The sequence below is a fragment of the Eublepharis macularius genome, chromosome 8 (assembly GCF_028583425.1).
Source record: "Eublepharis macularius isolate TG4126 chromosome 8, MPM_Emac_v1.0, whole genome shotgun sequence".
NCBI lineage: Eukaryota > Metazoa > Chordata > Lepidosauria > Squamata > Eublepharidae > Eublepharis > Eublepharis macularius.
The window spans coordinates 134,119,466-134,140,725 of record NC_072797.1 but is presented as its reverse complement, the minus strand read 5'-3'; the positions used below and the strand labels follow the sequence as shown (position 1 = coordinate 134,140,725).

General features: G+C 45.6%; 1 protein-coding gene across 2 annotated transcripts in view; it reads right to left on the bottom strand.

The window, feature by feature from the left end:
- Window positions 1-21,260, bottom strand: part of LOC129334645 (protein regulator of cytokinesis 1-like) — a 64,323-nt gene that overhangs the window by 28,185 nt on the left and 14,878 nt on the right. For both annotated transcript variants that reach the window (XM_054986880.1, XM_054986879.1), the window contains exons 4-8: window positions 11,160-11,393; window positions 9,557-9,727; window positions 8,338-8,490; window positions 3,103-3,250; window positions 2,683-2,819 (exon numbers count right to left, since the gene is read on the bottom strand). In XM_054986880.1, the coding sequence (XP_054842855.1) occupies window positions 2,683-2,819; window positions 3,103-3,250; window positions 8,338-8,490; window positions 9,557-9,727; window positions 11,160-11,393 (843 nt within the window). The remainder of the gene's footprint in view (window positions 1-2,682; window positions 2,820-3,102; window positions 3,251-8,337; window positions 8,491-9,556; window positions 9,728-11,159; window positions 11,394-21,260) is intronic.

Sequence of the window (21,260 nt, the reverse complement as noted above, 5' to 3'; positions counted from 1 at the left end):
GAACCTTCCCCACCCCAAAGGTGGGAGGCCGACATGGCACCGCCCCCTTCAATCACCAAACGCCTGGCGGAACAGCTCTGTCTTACAGGCCCGGCGGAACGATAATATGTCCCGCTGGGCCCGGGTTTCCATTGACAGAGCGTTCCACCAGGCTGGGGCCAGGACTGAAAAAGCCCTGGCCCTGGTTGAAGCGAGGCGGGCTTCCTTAGGGCCGGGGACCACAAGTAAATATTTATTCGCTGATCGGAGCGATCTCCGGGGAACGTACAGGGAGAGGCGGTCCCGAAGATATGCCGGTCCCAACCCACTCAGGGCTTTAAAGGTAAGAACCAACACTTTGAACCTGATTCGGAATTCAACTGGAAGCCAGTGCAGCTGGCGCAGGACAGGTGTGATGTGTGACTGGTAAGGTATACCAGTCAGGACCCGTGCCGCCGCATTCTGGACCAGTTGTAGTTTCCGGATCAGGCCCAGGGGTAGCCCAGCGTAGAGTGAGTTACAGTAATCTAGCCTGGAGGTGACCGTTGCATGGATCACTGTAGCCAGGTCCTGGGGCGTCAGGTAGGGGGCAAGTTGCCTGATCTGACGAAGATGGAAAAATGCAGACTTGGCAACCGCCGTGACCTGGACCTCCATCGATAGGGAGGCATCCAGGAACACACCCAGACTCTTTACCACTGGCAAAGTTGCCAGTGGTGTCCCATCCAGGGCAGGGAGCTGGATCCCAACATCTGGCAGCCCCCGTCCCAGCTGCAGGACCTCCGTCTTCACTGGGTTCAATTTCAGCCTGCTCTGTTTCAACCATGCCGTCACAGCCTCCAAAGCTCTGGCCAGATTGTCCGGGGCCGTGTCTGGCCGGCCGTCCATCAACAGAAAAAGTTGGGTGTCATCTGCGTATTGATGACAACCCAGCCCAAACCTCTGCACCAACTGGGCGAGGGGGCGCATATAGATGTTAAATAACATTGGGGAGAGTATCGCCCCTTGGGGAACCCCGCACACCAAAGGGTGACGGGCCGATAGATCTCCCCCGAGCGCCACCCTCTGTCCCCGACCCTGGAGAAAGGAGACCAGCCACTGTAAGACTGTCCCCCTAATCCCCACGTCGGCAAGGCGGCTGGCCAACAAATCATAGTCAACCGTGTCAAACGCTGCTGTGAGATCAAGTAACACAAGCAGCGCTGACCCGCCTCTATCCAGATGCCTGCGAAGGTCGTCTGTGAGGGCAACCAAGGCTGTCTCCGTCCCATGGCCAGGACGGAAGCCAGACTGGAATGGGTCCAGGACTAGAGCATCATTCAGGAATTCCTGCAGTTGTACCGCCACCGCCCGCTCAATCACCTTGCCCAGGAACGGGAGGTTCGACACTGGGCGGTAACTGGACGGGTCGGTGGGGTCCAAAGATGGTTTTTTCAGGAGGGGCCGCACTACCGCCTCCTGAATAAGCCTTTATCCAACATTTTTCTGATAAGAAGTAAAGTACTTATCCAAGTCGAAGATGAAGACAAGCTAGAATCTCCTCCGATGGCAGCAAAATAGGAACTGAGGGTAGCCAGGGTGCCCCACCTCCTTAGATGCCATTTCGGCGGGAAAGCGGCTACTCATGCACACTGGGAGGCAAGGGTGCCCCCTAGTGTTTTTAAGCTAGAAAATCTCTGGTATTGGCAGGCCTCCACATGCCCAGTCCCCATGTGGGACTGCACAGGAAGACTGATGATGAACATTTGTTTACTTTCATTTATGTTACTATAGTCCTTTTTCATTGTGTAATCCACCTTGAGTCTCAATGACAGTCAAGCATAATACAGGATGGCGCAACCAGTAAACAAAGCAGTAAGGTCATTACACACAGTACTACAGTTCATAGTACCTATACCTTTATCAAAGCATCTTTCTGAAACACTTTGTTACAATACAGTCAATTGCCTGTGTAAAAAAGCCCTTCTGAATAAGTTAGTTTTGCAAAGTTTGCAGAAAAACAGGAGAGAGTGGCAGCTTTCCTGATCACAACAGGCTGTCATGTATGCCTGCCTGCATACCTGCCATTAATGTGTTTTGCATTTTGTGCTGATCATAAATGTTGGCTGAGGTTGCATTCTGTACACTGTGTTGATCATCTAAGAGAGTGTAAACTGCTAACATGAAATGTACTGAGCCAGTGGGGGTTGTCTGTTATTGGTATTTACTTTCACTTCTACAGTTAAGTGTCCTTGAATGCAAGCTGCGAGCAATATATCTTTTCTCAGAGACTGAGATGATTTCATTCTGTACTATGTCTAGCCTAAACTAATCACTTCCCATGTAACTCTTTGGGGGTTTTGTGCCAGAATGTTAATGGACCCAAAGGGCGGGAAGTTAACACTATCCCTTTTTGAATAGTCACTTCTGCCAATGCATTCATATAGATCACTTGGACTGTCTAGATCTCTAATAAAAGTTACTTCAACCAATGTACCTGAGTGCTTGCTGTGAGGGACTTGGAGATCTACCTGTCAAGGACTGACACAGGCACAGCATTCCATAAGGCGGGGGCCCATCTTCTCATCCAATTCTTCCCATCTTCTGGGCCCAAAGGTTGCTCAAAGTAACCCATAATTCACAAGAATGAGAGTCTGTAACCGAACCTTTGAATTTTGACTTCCATTGTGAATGCAATAGATTTAAATACACAGAAGAGCCTACCTCCAATTCAATGAAACGGTCCCATGTGGCTTCCCATTTTTGTACAGTATCGTACAGACCTCTGTTTTTCTCATACTCGTGTTTAATTTTCAGAAGTTCCTCATCATGCTGATTTAATAAGTCCTCTGAGAAATCATCTGGGGCAAGAAAACAAACATTATTCTGTTCAAGGCATATGTCTAGACCCTGCAAGTACAAAGCAAAGCATCAAGTAGGCAGTTGTTCCATCACTTTCATTGTAACTCAGCCCAGCAAGTGGGTTGTCTCTCCATTCAGTGCAGGCATCAGGTCAGACCCTCATCTCATGGGAATTACAAAAATAATTTGTCTTCAGTCATAAAACCTTCCATTTACAGAAACAAGCTATTCAAGCCAGCTTGCAGTATGCATCTGAAAGACAAAAGCGAAATAGGGACTTACCATTATAAAAAGGTTGAAATACAGCTCTTTGTTCATCACTATAAAAACACCTCTTCCAGTAGCCATCAAGTTGTTGCCTGACTTTGAAAATGAGATCCTTCAGTTGCTCTTTCTTCCGCTCTTCTAGGTTCTGTAACTCTTGTTCCCACTAGAGAAAACAAAGGAACATGTTGCAAAAGCCTTTCACTCAGCAGTATACTTATCACTTCCATTACTGCAAAATTCTAAGAATTTTTATACATCAGCTACAAATTGCTTTGAAACAGTGTAATCCAGGCTGTAGTAAACCAAAACTATTCTTGTAAATGCAACTTTTAAAAAACAGAAAGCTTTATGTGAAACAGAAGACCAAAATGTATAAATGTGTAAGAAGACTTTCATTTTTCAACACTGTTTTAATATTTCTAGACCCTTCCATGACAGATGAGCAGCTTTTAAAAAAGGGCCAGCTACTCAAAATGTATTATAACATGTTTCAGGCAGGGGGAGAAAAAAACCCAGCTCTTCCTTTCCTAGGGCCATAGAAACAGACAAATAACTGCTTATCTCTTCTAAACTGAGAGGTACGCTGAAGGTAAAACAATATGGCCCAACGCACATCTAACGAGTACAAAGCTCTTTCTAAATTATCTGACGGGGAAGGAAAAAACATAGGAAGCACAATATCTTGTGATGTATGAAACTGTGTAGAAACCTTAGGTCTAAACCTAAGATCAGGTCTCAGTATGACCTTGTTTTGATGGACCTTCAAAAGGAGGGGGGGGGGGGTCTGATCTAAGGGCCACTAGCTCACTAACTCTGCAGGCAGAAGTAATAGCGACCAAAAATGAAACTTTAAAAGATAGGAACTTCAACTCACAAGTCGCCAGGGGCTCAAAAGGAGCCTTCATGAGTTCAGCTACGACCAATTTAAGGGACCACTGAGGTACAATCTCTCCAACCTGTGGATACATATTTTGCCCGTGTGTGCAGCATGCATACCTCTTGCTTACTGCACACTGGTGGCAACTCGAAGACCTTCAAGGTGAGGGTGAGGTGTCCAGAGTTAGGCAGGAAAGGATGGGAGACCGCTGGGCTGGCTACTGCAAGGCCTTGCTCCATGCCGAGGTTCTCGACATGTCGCACACAGCAGAGAACATCGCGGCCACCTTGAGGAGGGAGTTGGATGGCTGAATAGGCAAGGGCACCGTCACCATGGGATGCACGGTGACGGATGGTGGCCAGAACATGAGGGCAGTGGCACGGCAGGTGAGATACGAGCGCATTTACTGTGCGGCTCACAAACTTCACCTAGTGGTGAAAGCTGCACTTGGAGTGGGCTCCTCCCTGGAGACCTAGGACCCTGCAACTCGTGACTTCCAGTATCTCCTGCAGAAATGTTGGAGGCTCACGAGTCACTTCTCGCGTAATGTGAAATCGACTCATGAACTGCGCCAGAAGCAGGCCAGGCCAGGCGTGCCGGAGCATGTCCTGATCTCTGACACAGTCACTCGCTGGAACTCCACCTGTGCCATGCTGGAGCACTTGGTGAAGCAGCAGGCCGCACTCGCGGCATGTTTCTCAGAGAGTGATGCTGCGAGTCGGGTGGATGAGTTCAGCCAGGAGGATTGGCTCACCGTATCCCAGACAGTGGAGGCCCTGAAGCCCTTCAAGGACTTCACTGTAGCGGTCTCGTCTGACATGGTGACCCTGGGTCTGGTCATTCCTCTGGTGCACACGCTCCAGAGTTCATTGGCCTCCTTTGTGGGCCCAGACGCACCACGTGCAGACAGCGTTCCAGCGGTGCACATGCTCGTGAGAAGGCTGCAGCAGGTCATAGCTGCCAAGATAACACTTCTCATGCAGAAGGAGTCATACATGTTGGCAACCATTTGTGACCTACGCATTAAGGGCACTTTCGCCGAGCAGGACAGGAACCTCACCCAAGCCAGAGATGCCCTCTGTGCACGGGTGAGGCGTAGGCAGGCCAAGAGGGGACATGCAAGGGGCCAGCCCTGCAGGTCCCTCTCGCGCCCCTTCTGAGCAGGATCCCCCCGCGGCCACCGCCGGAATGTCCATGGAGACGGAGATGCTCCGGTGGCCCCTCGGCCCCTCTGGGATCGTGAGTCGTGTGAGAGAGGATTCAGTGGAGGCAGTGGTCAGGGATTACCTTGCGGAGCCCTGCAAGTTGCTGTCCACTGATCTGCTGAGGTACTGGGCCAAGAAGGAAGCGGTCTGGCCAGATCTCTCCCTCGAGGTGCAGCGGCTCCTCTTATGCCCTCCGACGAGCATGGGGAGCGAGCGCATCTTTTCCTATGCAGGCAACTTTGTCAGTACACATCGTTCTCACCTTCTCCCATGGAGAGTTGAGCAGTTGGTCTTCCTGAAGGTCAGCTCGCGATTTCTCAGGAGTGGACTTCCAGAGTGAATGAGGTGAGCCCTCCTTGTGGCCTGCATCCTCTGAGAGTCTAGGACCTGGGGAATCGCGCTCTTCCCTACATTAAACTTTTAGAAGTAGAAAAAAGTCCAGCAGGAGGAGGGTGGAACTCAGCGGCAAAAGGAATGCACCCTGCAATTTGGCTCCCCCCTCAAAAAAAACAGGGGGGGGGGGAAATTAACCAAAACTGTCACAGACCCCCATGGGCACAAATTTATTCTGATAATTAATATACCCCAGAAATGCTGATTGCCACTGGAGGGAGAGACAGGTTAGACAGGGACTGGTTAGGTTAGGGACTCAGCAAGAAACTCAGAGTAGCAGCTAAACTAGCTATGCTGCTGCTGTTTAATATTGTTCCATGCTGTTAAAATGTTCATGTTGAACGGGTGGGGGAGGAGCGGGGTTAGTAGGAATGGTGTGGGTGGGCACCAGCTGATGACGAAGGCTATACACTACCTCACAGGTGGTTTCCAGTTCAGCCTGAAGCTGGCTGGTGGGGGGCGGGGGAAGCTCTGCAACCGTGCTCCGCAAAGGCCATTGTGTTGTGCTTGTGGCCAGGTACTGCTCTGCTCTGTGGTGTTTCCCCACAGGCTGAACTGAAAGCCCAGCTGCAGGAAATGACAATGGTTCTGCTGGACTAAATTGCAAGAGTGCCCCCCCTTTTATTTTGTTTTGGGAGGAATGGATGCTTGCCTTCATGCTCTGCCAAGAAAAAGTGTTTTTGCAAGAAACTGTGTGTGTGTGTGTGTGTGTGATTCTCTGGTTTGAAGGAAGCTGAGGTACTATTATGTGGGAGACTGTTGTGATGTCTTGTGTTGTGCCTTCATGCTGTGTAACTTAAAGCCAAGAAAGAAATAGTGTTTTTGCAAGTAATTGTGTTTTTGTGATTCTCTGGTTGGAATTAAGCTGAGGTACTATTGTGTGGGAGACTGTTGTGATGTGTCACATTAGTGTGCCTTTAATACTGTAACTGAAAGCTAAAAAATAAAGTTTTTTGAACTTGATTCAATGTGTGTTTGTGTGTTATTCTCTGGTGTGAAGGTTAGTTCCCATCACAGGGAACAATGGGGAGGGGCTGGCCAGCCTGCTCTGGGGGTGGTGGGGAACCTGGGGATGGGTATCTGTGGTTCAGGTGTGCTTTCCCAGGGACTAGCTTGCACTCAGGAGTGTGCCCTCCATTGTGGCACCCCTGGTCTGTGCATAATTGCCCTTGGAAAGACAGTTTAACAGTTCCCATCATAAGGAATAATGGGGAGTGGCTGGCCAGCCTGCTCTGGGGGTGATGGGGAACTTGGGGGAACTTAGGCTTCCTAAAGAAAATGCCCCCCCCCCACAGGCTCCTGGAAAGTCAGGAGCATGTTCCTCATTAAAAACAACGGCCGAATCTTTACGAAGCAAACCCGAATCTTTCCGAATTGGGTATTCCAAAACAGCTTGCCGCTTCGGAATTCCCTTTATTCTGGATCTTTTTCCCGATTTGGGTATTCCAAATTGGGAAATCCGAATCACCCTGGCCCTGCACACCTCTAAACCTCTGCCTCATCCTCCATGGTCATAACAATGATCCCTCCCACCCTTGTTGGCGAGTTTGATGATAATGTCTGTATCGTTAGCTAAGGCACGCAGTGCCTGCGCCTTTCCTCACTGGTTAGATTCTGCCAAGGATCGCTATTCATTTTTCAGCTGCTTCAATGTCTCTCCTGATAATTCTTTTGAAAGTGTCTATACTTGGATCCATGGTAAAGAGCATGAAAGTGGGGGAGTTAGCACTTCTAGCTCATGCAGGGGAGCAAAGGGGCTCATAAAGATTGGCTGCCACCCAACATGAACTGTGTCCCATTACAGGTATTGGGATTCCATCTGGCAAGTTTATGAGGAAAGAGTTCCAAGGGTGACAAAATTTGAAAGAAATCTGTTTGGTGCAGCACAGAAACCCTCAGGTTGCAAGCACAGATTGTCCTTCATGTTCACAAGTTCAGGACTGTGCAATTTAGAATCACTCCACATTGGACTGGAGTCCATAAGAACGCTTAAGCACATAAGAAGCTCATAAAGCTGAGAAAGAGATACAAAATTCTGAACATTACTGTAATGATTTCAAGAAATGGGTGCATGTGTCTTTAAATGTTTGGTGAGATAGGTGAAGAGTGGGGGGTGAGAGAGGTGAGTGATATGATTGGTAGATGACAGAGAGTGGGCGGAGTGAAGGCAGTTTTCAGTTATTGAGGGAGAGAAAAAAGATTCAGTTAGGGCAAGAGAGGCGAGCTGTGTGCAGCCTGAGTGTGTTCATGTATTTGTGAGGGAAAGGCAACCTGAGTGGAAGCCTGAACTGAGTGTGTCTGGGAGACTATATATTCACTCTATTTGAAGCAGGCAAACTGTGTGTGCGCCTGAGAGAGAAAGAACTGAGAGTGAAAAGAAAACAGGCTGGCTGTGTGCTGTCTGAGGAGTTCTCTGTGAGAGAAATATAGAGCCTAGAGAAAGAGGCTAACGGTGTGTGAAGCCTTACAAGAGATTTGTGTGGATGAGTTTGGATGAAGCAACTAGAAGAACTAAGAATGACTTTTATGTAACCAATACACTTCTTAAAAAAATAAACTGTGTTTTGTTATATCCCAGAGTTATCTCCCATTCCTATCCTCAGGGCCACATAGAACCACGAAGGAGCCTGACGCTCAAACACGTTACAAAAGGGAAAATTTAAATAAAACATTTTGGAATAATATATTCCTGGTGGCAGCAAACTACCCAGAGGGTGTAAGGGGGAGATTTAAAGCAAAATCCACCCTAAAGAAAGTGAAGATCATAACAATTACCATCTTCAATGCTTCAGAAATTGAGCATTTGCTTGTAATTCTTTTATGTTCTGCCTGCTGCTCTTGAGGCCATTGAAACCTGTCCCATAAAAGTTGAACTTCTTTCATCACTGCCTCAAGGTTGGCAGTCAAGGATTCTTTCTTGACCTGCAACTAAAAAAGGGTGCATTCACATCAGTTAAGAGGTACACAAACCTCTAGGCTTTCATGAGTAATAGTCGCAAGGGCAAGGCAAATCAGATTTGACAGCCCATCAGTAACATTCTCCTAGAGGACCATGTCCAACAACACTTCCAGCTCTCTCAGTGATCAAGAAGTTTTAAAATGAAAATACCAGAACATGTTCCTACAGCCATTAACACACAGTTAATGTTGGGACTGTGGTATTGGAGCAGAATGCAGCTCCCTGAGAATGTCAGCTTCCATTTTTTTCAAAAGGCAGGTTCCTAGTCCTAACCCACCTGGACTAGACTGCTGATTGCCTCCCCTCAGCATATCATGTAAGACAATATAACAAGTGAACATCACTGTTGCATAAAATACACTTGGATGCTTAAAAGAGAGAGGTTACAATACTTTCTTCATATGGAGAAATTTTAACTTGAGCCAGCCTTGACTATTAGCACAAGTAAAATTATAGAAGTGATAGGCTTCATAAATGTGATTCCCCCCTCACCCCCAAAATGAACAGGGATCTCATCCATCTTAAGTGTTTACAAACATGCAGCCCAATGACACTGAAGATTCTGAACCGGGGAATCCAAACTAAAAAGCAGCTGGGAAGGAAGGGGGGAGAATATTTATTCCTTCTTCTCTATTAACTACTAAATCCCACAAAGATACCACTTTTGCTGAAAAGTACCATACTAGACTGACAGTCTACTCACTGCACTAATGAGAATGTTATATATCCACACCACAGAAGGGTTTGGGTTTTTTTTTTTAAGGAGCAGGAGAAAAGAGGGATCAGAAAACGTGTGTTACCATAACAGATACGTGCAATGCTCTTTGTGAACCATAGTATACCTGCTGTGTTCACTCAGCACTGCTTCAAAAACAAACAGCTCAATGTAGGAATACCATTGCGAAACATTGGCTTGTAATCTACTAGTCAGCTCAGCTACACCGGGGCTTTACCCTCACCTAAGCAGAGTGACATTAGCGGTACCCGTCATGCAAGACGTTATGTTAAATACATGAGACACGTTCCAAATCCAACCTGACAAACAAGCGACTTGAGCTCTTCAATATTCTTCTTTGTAAGGCAAATGTATTCATCATCTTCAAATAACATCTCATTTTCCAATGTACCATCTGGTTCATGTCCAATTTCTTTATTATACTGTCTGATTTCTCTTCTTACTTTTAAGAACTCCTCCAATCTTTGCTCCTATTCAAACAATTCAAATAGTTAAATACTATCAGATAAAACAAGTAGTTATTTTACTTCTTTAAGACTACTTGTGACACAGGTTGGGAAATCTTACATTGAAGATCATTTTCAGAACAACCAGTTGAGGATTTTGATGAAAGCATCCAACTTTACATACTGTAAATGTAAGCAGTTGGCCCGACCTCCACCATCTTTAACAGCCATTTAATATGTCTACCCGTGATATAAAATCACAAGGCCCCTGGATTAAAATGGCAGTTTGGATTGCAGCCAGGGGAATTCCAGCTAGCAGCTGCTGTGTCCCACCTGGGAGACCCAGGCATGAATAGAATGCCACATAGGAATGCGGAGAGACCAGCAGTGATTAGTTTACAGGTTCCCCAGCCCCGAAAGGAATCCAGTGCAACAAAGGTCTCACAGAGTCACCCCACTTAATACATTCCTTCCCCTCCTTCTGTGATGAGATCTCCTGTCCATGATTGAGAAAATCAATAAGCATACATAAGTATTTATAATTCATTTCTGGGAAGGTGCATTCCCCAACAAAATTAATCAACTTAGCTCCGGTAGACTGCATTAACAAACTGCCCTTTTGTGCAGTCCCAGAAGAGACTTTGCATTCTCTTTCACACATCCCAGCAGCTAGCAATCAAGGTAATCAAACCTTTTGTTACTCCCAGGAACTGACTGTTGGGAGTTTTTGTTCCAACAGCTAGGTGAGCTCTCCCTCCTCAGGGCACGTTTTACCCTGTAAGAGTAGTGCCCTGACCCCATTCAAACAGTGCACACTTATTGGATCCCTTGAGGTTGTTCTAAGCCTCTTGTTTTCCTGGCAGAGGACGCTGGACATTTGAAGCTACTCTCTTCCTCCATGGACTAGAAGACTACTCTTCAGGATAGATAAGATATACTTTCCCCCTCCCTCACTCTAGTCCAACTTCTGACTAGCTTCCTAGGACTGTGTAACCATTTTTACTATTTACTCCTCTGTGTGTGTGTATGTTAATAAATGTTTGCTCTTTGAATTCAAAGCACCAGTCTTGTCTGCTATCTGGGAAGAGACCCTGTAGAAATTGGTGGAAAAGATCCTGTAGTTACCGCCTTTCGCATATCTGTCTTCCTTGCTGCTAATTCCCCCACTCTCTATTATTCGCAAGGAGACCAATTCAGATAACTTAAATGCTTTATAGGAATTCAAACTAGCTTCCTTTAACTATTCAGCAATATGCAGATACTCTTTATGTAACCTGTTCACTTACTGTTTAGCAGGACTGGCTCTCTGAATGTTCACAGAAGTCAACTTTGCACAAACCAAAGCGCATGCAAGTTTTCCATGCCGAGCATTCAGAAGTGATACACCAATGTCTAGGAAAAGCAATTTTTATTTCAAGATTTTTTTAAAATACAGAAAGACGAGTTGCCTGAATACCTTTACTCTCAAGAGATTCTGAACATGTTCTTCAAGTTCTTTCAGTTCCAAGGAAGAGGGAACACTGCCTGTAGGAATGTAGTAGGGGGTGGCACAAAGCTCTGAACACAGTGCCTGATCTTCTTGCTGCAACCATCTCAACTTCTCCACTCTCTCTTTTTTCTCTTTCAGAGCAGCTTCTAAAGCCAAGCGGAACTCTCGTTCAAGCTGAAGGATGGATAAGTCTTCTTCAACCTGCAAAAAGTTACAGACCTTATAAGTGCAGAAACGTATAACCAAATGCAGCAAATGGTAGGGATGTGCAGACATTTATGCATTCCAGGTGTCTTATACATGGTTACCATTTGTGTGCGTTATGTGCCGTCAAGTCACATCCAACCTATTGCAACCCTATGAATGAAGACTTCCAAAACGTCCTATCATTAACAGACTTGCTCAGATCCTGCAAACTGGAGGACGTGGCTTCTTTTATTGAGTCAAGCATCTAGTTTTGGGTTTTCCTCTTTTCCTACTGCCTTCAACTTCTAGCATTATTGACTTTTCCAGTGAGCATTATCGTCCCATGATATGACGAAAGTACGAGGGCCTCAGTTTTGTCATTTTAGTTCTAGAGAGAATTCAGGCTTGATTTGATCTAGAATTTTCTTATTTATCTTTTTGGCCATCCGTGGTATCTGCAAAACTCTCTCCTTTTTTTAAAAGGCTGGATCTGCGCCTTTCAAAGCATCATTCAAGATCACATGGAGAATACATTTCTTGATGCAAATGCAATGTTGTAGCAGTTATGACTCATGGCTTTATAACAGCTTGTGTGTGTGTGTGTGTGTGTGTGTGTGTGTGTGTGTGTGTGTGTATACAGGGGTCATTTCATTGAAAAAGAACTGCAGGAACTGTATTGTCGAAGGCTTTCACGGCCGGAGAACAATGGTTGTTGTGGGTTTTCCGGGCTGTATTGCCGTGGTCTTGGCATTGTAGTTCCTGACGTTTCGCCAGCAGCTGTGGCTGGCATCTTCAGAGGTGTAGCACCAAAAGACAGAGATCTCTCAGTCTCTGAAGATGCCAGCCACAGCTGCTGGCGAAACGTCAGGAACTACAATGCCAAGACCACAGCAATACAGCCCGGAAAACCCACAACAACCAACTGCAGGAACACATTAGCATATCTCTTTAGCATATGCCACACACCGACATCACCAGAAATGTGTTAGAAGGCAAGACCCACCCCTCAGGCCCCTTTCCCCAAAAATCTCCAGGTATTTCCTGAAATAAAGCAGAATGAACTCGAAGCACTTACTCTGGAGAGCCAGCCCCAGCAGCCCTACTTGCACACACACACTCAATCACTAGTCACAAACGAAAATAAAACATCAGAATGAATTTAAAGCCGCTTACCCTCCTTTGGAGATCCAGGCCCAGTAGCCCGGCTTGCAGGCACGCACTCACTCATGAGTAACGAATGAAAATTTTAGACACATGCTCCATTGAACAATGTCCTTTAAAATTAACAGGGCTTTTAAAAAAGTTGCATACACACAGCTTACCCTCAGTCCTTGTGTTGTGGTGGCAGCTGCTGCCAAAGCAATGTTTCTAAAAATCTGCACAACCAACCAGATCTTCAAGGGACAATCAGAAGCTCCACTAGGCAAAAGCCCACTCTGGCTCCGCCTACTTTCTAAAAGCACTTGGTGGGTACCAGGAAAAGTGTTGGCAGGCACCATGGCATCTACCAGTACCACATTGGGGCCTCTAGTCTAACACACAGGAAGATAAAATAGCCCTCCACCTACATGGAAGGGAAAGTCTTCATCTTATACCCCCCAGATCCAGTTCCTCTCCTCCAGCTTGCTCTCCAGGGACAATCAGAAGCTCCACTAGGCAAAAGCCCACTCTGGCTCCGCCTACTTTCTAAAAGTAGTCCTTTGTCCTTGTCCTTGTCCTTCCTCCTGACCACTGCTCAGCAATACTGAGCATTTCTGTATCGCTTTGGGTCACTACAACATCGAACGCAACCTGCGATGTCTTCACAGAATCACAGAGTTGGAAAGGGCTATACAGACCTTCTAGTCCAATCTCCTGCCCAATGCAGGATGAGCCTAAAGCATCCCTGACCAATATTCATCCAGTCCCTTCTTGAAAACTGCCAGTGAAGGGGAGCTCACCACCTCCCTAGGCAGCTGATTCCACTTTTGAACTACTCTGACTGTGAAAAAGTTTTTCCTAATATCCAGCCAGTACCTTTGTGCATGTAATTTAAGCCCATTGCTTCACGTCCTACCCTCTGCTGCCAACTGGAACAGCTCCCTGCCCTCCTCCAAGTGACAGCCTTTCAAATATTTAAAGAGAGCAATGCCCCCTCAACCTCCTCTTCTCCAAACTAAACATTCCCAAGGTCCTCAGCCTTAATTCATAGGGCCGTCTCCAGACCCCTTATCATTCTTGTCACCCTCTTCTGCACCCTCTCAATTTTGTCCACATTCTTTTGGAAGTGAGGCCTCCAGAACTGCACACTCCAGGTGCGGCCTGACCAGGGCAGTATAGAGAGGGACTGTGACCTCTTGTGATTTCAGTGCAATGGCCCTTTTGATACAACCCAAAACTGAGTTTGTCTTTTTTGCTACCGCATCACACTGACTGCTCATATTTAGTTTACAGCAGGGTGGATAAAAATCAATGATTTTTTTAAAAAAATAAAAAAAATCAATTTTTTAAATTTAAATTGGATTTTTTTAAATAAAATGCTTTTTGAGGAAAATATATTACCATCCAAAGGTTATTCCATCGTGAAATAAAGATTAGTTTTTAATTATGTAGAATAAGGCTGTATATGTTTAATTTTTTTGGTAAATAAATTCCATTAATCCATTCACAATGTCATGCTCTTCCAGAGGTTTTTGTAAGATTATTGGGCAGTTTCTCTGCCTACAAGATATTATCACAGATGCTTGGTTTTGCAGTTCTCAAAACTGAATTTTTTTTTTATTTATTTTTTTTTCATAGCTACAAAACACTACACAAAACTATCACAAGGAAAGGGGAGAGGGAAGGGACAAAGGGGGGGTGGAAAAAGAAAAGGGGGGGAATGAACTACAAACACTAAACACTACACTTCAATGTTTCCCTTCATACTGTCAATACAAAAATAGCTCCATAAAATAATGATGGAGTGGTTAATCATACAGAGAATAAACATTTCAAATTCTGGTTAAACTTTCCTCCCCCTTCTAGGTCCCGGACGCAATTCTCTCTGTGCAACTGCTGTTGCGATGCTCTCCTCCTCCCCCCCCCCTCCGGCTCCTCCTTTTCTTCGTTCTTGGTGCAGCAGAGTTCTGGGTTTTTATTCTCAAAATCCTTTAGTTGATCTTCTGATAATATCTTATAGGCCTGATCTTTATATCTGAACCATATTCCTTCCGGGAATAACCATTTGTACTTTATTCCATGGTCCCTCAGAAGTGCTACAAACTTTTTATATTTAAAACGCCGTTTCCGGACTAGAAATGGAACGTCCTTCAAAATCTTGACTTTCAAACCCATAAAGTCCAAATCCGCATTGTATGAGTTATATAGGATGGTGTCCCGAATCTTTTTAGATGAAAAGTCAATAATGATCTCACGAGGCAACTGTCGCTTTGTTGCATATTTTGAAGAAGCCCGACGGACCTCCAAAATGGCGCTTTTAACCTCTTCTTTAGTCGTCCTCGCGGGTGTCGCCAGTAATTCCGAGACCAAATCCCACAGATCCTCATTTTCCTCCTCTTTCACGTTTTGGAGACGCAAAATTGTCTGCGTTCGTTCCACCTGTAGCCCGATCAGCTGGTTCTCCACCAACTTCAGCTCCTTTTTTGTAGCCTTCACAAGTGACGCACTTTCCAGAGCAGACTTTTCTGCCCCCCCCGCTGCTGCCTTAATGGTTTTCACCTCGCTTTCAATTAAGCCCACCCTTTGATCAGTTTCGTTCAGCTTGTCAACAAAGGGTTTTATAGCTTCCACCACCGCCTTGCGTACCAACTCTTCGAGCGACTCCCCCTTCTGCAAGGTAGCCGAGATTGACTTACCGAGAGCGGGACTTTGCCTCTTTGCTGCCATTTGGGGGGGGGGGGCGCCAACAAAATTCTGGAACTCAACGAAGGGGAAGAGCGAGTCTTCTTCAGATCAACCTCTCCTTCACAAACGCTTGTAGAACAGAAGGGATTTGCTTGTTTACAGGCTTCCGCCTGTTTCTTTTACTTGCCGTTTCTCGTTGCCCGGCGGCACTCGAGGCGCCGCGCACATCTGCCGGCCTCCATAGGGACAAACGGGCAATTCCCCCCCGCATTGATTTCGGGGAGTTCTTCCCGCCGCGTCCCGGACCCTGGCTCCCTCCCTGGGAGTCCTGGGGGCTAATCCTTGCGGGTCAGCCGCCCGGTCAGGGTGCCCGGTCGTTTCCTCCCAGACCAGCCGAGAGGAGCGTCCGGCATGGCTGAGAAAACGAAACCGAATCCCTCAAAACTGAATTTGTGTCAAGCTCAGCAGAGATCACATGCCTCTTCTTCACAGCAAAAATGTTATAACATGAACAGAGTTGAGAAAAAGACCTTAATCCTATTGTTCTACAAACCTATGAAGACAGAATCAACCCCTCCAGTGCTAAGTTTCAAGAAGTTCAGTGAACAGAAACAATATTTTTCTGATTGTTTGGAGTGGAATAGATCTGCACAAGAAGAAACTATGTGTGAGGAGGGAGGGGCAAGCAGTACAAAATGAAAGTGAAACTTTTTGAGCACAATACTGCACAAGTCTTTGGATCTTTTGTGTGTATGACCTGAGGTTTATCACATTCTTTCCTTGGAGGAAAAAACCTATAATGGCAGCAGGCCGTAAAAGAGACCCAGTTTGGGAATACTTTAATGAAGTTCCTTTACCTATCGGTAAGGCAGGCATCTACTTGCATATTAAAGTTATACCAGCAAGAATTAGTCTTTATGTAGAAAACTATGATTTAAACCAAGCCTTAATGACTAGTGATTTAAATCGTGATTTAAATCAGTTTGATTTAAATCAAATCCACCCTGGTTTACAGTCCACTATTACTCCAATATCTTTTGCATACACTACTACCCAGAAGTGTATCCCCCCCTCCAGTATTTGTGCTTCACATTTTTGTGGCCCAGATGTAATACTGTGCACTTATCTACGTTGAATTGCATCCTGTTTACAACCGCCCACTTCTCCCGAGTATTCAGATCTTGTTGAACTTTAACGCTATTTTCTTGGGTGTTTGCCACTCCTTCCAATTTGGTATCATCAGCAAATTTCATGAGTATCCCGTGATCATCCAGATCACTAATAAAAATATTGAAAAGTACCAGGCCCAAAACCAAGCCCTGTGGCACCCCACTAGACACCTCCCTCTAATCTGATAAAACGTCATTGACCACCACTCTTTGGGTGTAGTCCTCTAACCAGTTCTCTATCCACCAAACTGTCTTATAGTCCAGTCCGCAGTCTTCCAGTTTACCCATTAGAATGTCACGGGGAACCTTATCAAAAGCTTTACTGAAATCCAGGTAAATCACATCAACAGAGTTCCCCCGATCCAGTAAGCTTGTCACTCGATCAAAGAAGGAAACCAGGTTGGTCTGACAAGATCCACTGGAAATCTCGAAATCTTCAGAGAGAAAAGAGGCAAAGGAGGCATTCAGTCTAAAACTAAATAACGATTTTTAAAAACCAATTCCAACTGGTCCCGTCCTAGTTTGCAGAATTCCTTCTTTGTGAATTTGTCTATCAGGTACAGTGACTAAGCCCTGTAACTTAATGGGGAAGGAAGAGGCCAGAACCCTCAAAAGTTATAGGAGGCGCTTGTTGCTAGAAGAATATGAATATGAATATGTGCCCTGGCCTCCTCCAATGGTGAGAAGGGCCCTCACTGTTGTGATTGCTAGAAGATTACCTTAATGATAAAAATAAAAAAGGCAGGCTTCATACTCAAGAGGGCATCAACCAAATATCCCATGGTCTCTCACACATGGTATCTGAAGAAGAGAGCTCTAACTCTCAGCCGCTCATACCTTGAAAATCTTGTTGATATTTAAAGGTGCCACTGGACTCAAATTCTAATGTTCTACTGAGGACCAATATGGCTACCTGCCTAAATCTCCATGGTCAATAAATCTGTAATCTTTTTGCAAGGTGGGAAATCTGCTTAGAGGTGCTCAGTGTTAAAAATAAATACGGGAAGGCAAGATAATGAAAGGTGTCTGCTAAATACTATTTATTCTGGAGATTGTCTGGAAATTTTCCTTTATACTGGCCAGGATAAGACTGTAAATGTGTATTCCCTCACCTCGTTGGAAAATATCCCTGAGCAGAGGAGCACAAGTGGAACTAGTCCTAGGTCCTCAAGGAGTAGAGGAATTGTCCTAGCCAACACAAAGGTTTGTTAGCTGGATGACCACTGTCCCCAAGTCCAAGAACTCTCAGGCAGGCCTCCTTGTAAGCCTCTCTTCAGCTCCAGTTTGCCATTCCATTCTGTCTGGCTCCCTCGGTACTGGTTCATCAGTTCATTTCATCAAAATAATAGTTTGGGGGAGAAGTGGAGGTATACTTTTTCAAAGTTCAGTTCTGCTCAGATTCAGTAGTTGTCAAGCTACCAGTAGGATGGGGTACCAGTGCAGTCTAAAAAATACCAATTAGCAAGGAAGCCTAAGAAACACAATAGAGAAGCTGATAATTTATCAAGGCAGCAATTCCTTCTATGCTGATCATAAGTTTCCTTCTTGAGAAGTAGACAAGCTGGGAGGGTTCACAAGGAATTGCAAAGAAAGTAGAGTGATTCATTGGAAAACTGACCATTGAGGGTATGTCGGGGGCGCTCCACCTCTTTAGGACCGTTTTCAGCGGGAAAAGCGGTCGCGCATGCGTGGTGGGAGGCGAAAGCGCCCCCTGGTGTTTTTGAGCTTTGGAAATTTCTGAATTCAGCAGGCCCACGCGTGTGCAGTCCCATGTGTGCCTGCACGGAAGACCTAGATGAACAACAGTTACAAGTAAGTGAAACACTGTTTATATGGTCTGACAAATGCAGATTGTGCTTATCGCTTTCCACAGGATTTGAAGTATTGAAGTATTTAGGACAGTTTAAGTAAGAGAGAGAGAAAATGGGGATGGGAGGAATTGGCCTGATCAAAACCTACAAATTAGAAGTATCTTTTTGGCGGGAGGATTAATTTGTGCATTCTTAAACCCATTGAAATCTAGAACACTGTATGCTTTTAGGGCTCTGACCACTTTGAACTTTAGAGCCCAGGGCAAGGAGGTCTGAGAGGAGATGGAATACATCTCTAATCAGCACATAAAGGACTCTTAAGCTGTTAAGTGGCAAAACCTTTATGTCCCTATTATATCTTGGAATGGGTGGTGAAATTATAAAAATAGCCCCTGCTGTGCTGTACCATTCAGGTCTGTCTAGATAAGCTGTTTTCCACTCACTTGCCCTACAGTCTTGATTTGAGCTCTTGCACTATTGGTTGATGGAAGGAGACAGTTTTCCAATGAATCACTCTACTGTCTCCTTCCATCAAACTTGTCCCACTTAAGACTATAGGACTGCCTGGTGGACAGCCATCTAGCATTCTATAGAACATGAGTCACAGCTGTGGAGGAGAATCCTGTCTGATCAGCCAAGCTGTCAGTCTGAGTTTCCCTATGTCATGGTGAAAGACCCCCCTCCAGAACAAGAGGTCCAAAACCATTGGAAGTCTGTACGACTGAGTCTGTAACTGCAGGAGGGTGTGGAACCATGGTTGTCGCGGCCAAAATGGGGTTATCAAGATGACAGATGTCCTGTTCCTCTGGATTTTGCTGAGAACTCTGACCAGAAGTGGGAATGGAGGAAATGCATAAAACAGGTCACCCGACCACTTGAGTTGAAATGCATCCCCACAAGACTTTAGGCCTACTCCTCCTCTGGAACAGTAATCGTGAGTCTTGCAATTCTCTTCTGAGGCGAAGAGATCTATATTTGGGAACCCCCACTTAGAGAAGACAGGGAGTAGGTACTTGTCCTGAAGGGACCATTCGTGATTGTCCCTCTGAAGCCTGCTCAGATGGCCTGCCATCAAATTTTCCACCCCAGGGATATGCACAGCCTGTAGCCATACTGAATGTTCTATGGCCCACATCCAGAGTTTTACAGCCTCGTTGCACAAGGCCACCGATGCCGTGCCCTGTTTGTTTATATAGAACATCTCCGTCGTATTGTCCGTTAGGATCTGGACGGACTTGTTCCGCACGGTATCTGAAAAGGAGATTAGTGCATATAAAATCGCCCTTAATTCAAGCAAATTAATATGCTCGTTACACGCTGAATCAGTCCACACACCGTGGGCACAAGACCCCTCACAACGGGCCCCCCAGCCTAAAAGGGAGGCATCAGCAGTGACAGACAGTTGAGGCTGTCTGTAACCAAACTCTACCCCTCTAAAGAGGTTAGAGTCATCCAACCACCAATCTAAGGAGCTCACCACCTTCCTGGGGGCCGAGAGCCTCCTCCATTGAGAATCTCATTCAGGAGAGAAGACTGAATTGAACCACATTTGCAGTGGTCTCATAAACAGCCTAGCCAGTGGCACCACTGTTGTAGTAGAAGCCATACAACCCAATAGGCACTGAAAGAACCAAACAGACTGAAAACGACATCTTTTCAGCATGTTAACGAGAGCCGTGATCTTAGAGGCCCTCACCTTAGGTAAAAGGCCTGCATTTCTGATACCATCCAGGATGACCCCAATAAACTGGAGGGATCTAGCAGGAGTCAATTTAGATTTCTTTTGGTTAACAAAGAGCCCCAAACGGAGGCAAAGTGACAAGGTAAGGGAAATTTGTCTATTAACCTCTTCTGCTGATGTACCTATGAGTAGCCAATCATCTAAGTATGGGAAAATACAGCAACCTTGGATTCTTAGATGTACCACTACTACTGCCATACATTTTGTAAAAACTCTCGGGGCAGTAGCCAGCCCAAAGGGTAAAACCCTGTATTGGAAAACACGTTGGTTATACGTAAAACGAAGGATTTTTTTATGTTCAGAAAACATTGAAATATGAAAATAGGCATCCTTCAAATCTAAAACTGCAAATCAGGAATGTGGGGGCAACAAAGTTAAAACCACCTGTAAGGTGACCATTTTAAACTTGCAAACCCTAATAAGTTTGTTCAGATTCCTGAGGTCTAGGATGGGTCGAAGACCTCCATCCTTTTTCTCAACCATAAATAAGTTAGAGTAAAACCCTAACCAAGAGGATTTATCCGTTACTTCCTCAATGGCCCCTTTTTCTAAAAGGGCAGAGAGTTCTGACAAAACCCCAGTTTTTGGAGGTTCAGAAGTAAAGACAGGGAGTTGTAAATAAGGTAACTGTGTAAACTCATTTTTTTAACCACACTGAACTATAGACCTAACCCAAACATCGGAAGTAACACAACACCATTCCCTTCCAGTATGTACTCAGCCTGGTCCCGAATAAGGGATCAGGGCCCTGTAATCATCACAATTGCTTGTGCATCTGGGGCTGCTCCTTGGCCTGTTGCTGATGAGAGCCAGGCTTGTTTCTTTGATTCTGCCTTTGTCTGGAAAACGATGGCTGCGGACTTTGGTAGGGCCTATGAGGCTGGTAGGCATACCCCTGGTACAGCTGGTATCTCTGTTGATGGCCCCTCTGAAAAGACCTGTAGTACGGTCTATTGGAATGTTGCTGAGCTTGATGGAGGACTCCATGTGATTGAGCAGTCAGACAATCTGTCCTCTTCTTAGAGGTACTCATCCATTTTTTCAGAAAATAGGGTGGTCCCCTCAAACAGAAGGAACAGAAGGTATCCTATTCCTGGTATCAGTCAAGAGTGCTGTTGTTCTCAGCCATGCATAATGACGTAAGACCACTGCAGAGAATAGGAATCTAGCAGAAGTGTCTGCCATACTCCTGCTAGCATTAATCTGGTGGTGAGAAAGGCGGACCGCCTCCTCTTGTATAACTCTGAGGAAAATCTTCCGATACTTGGGAAGTTTGGGGATGAAGGTCGCCACCTTTTTCCATAGCAGGAGGTGATAAGTGGCCATCATCGCGGCA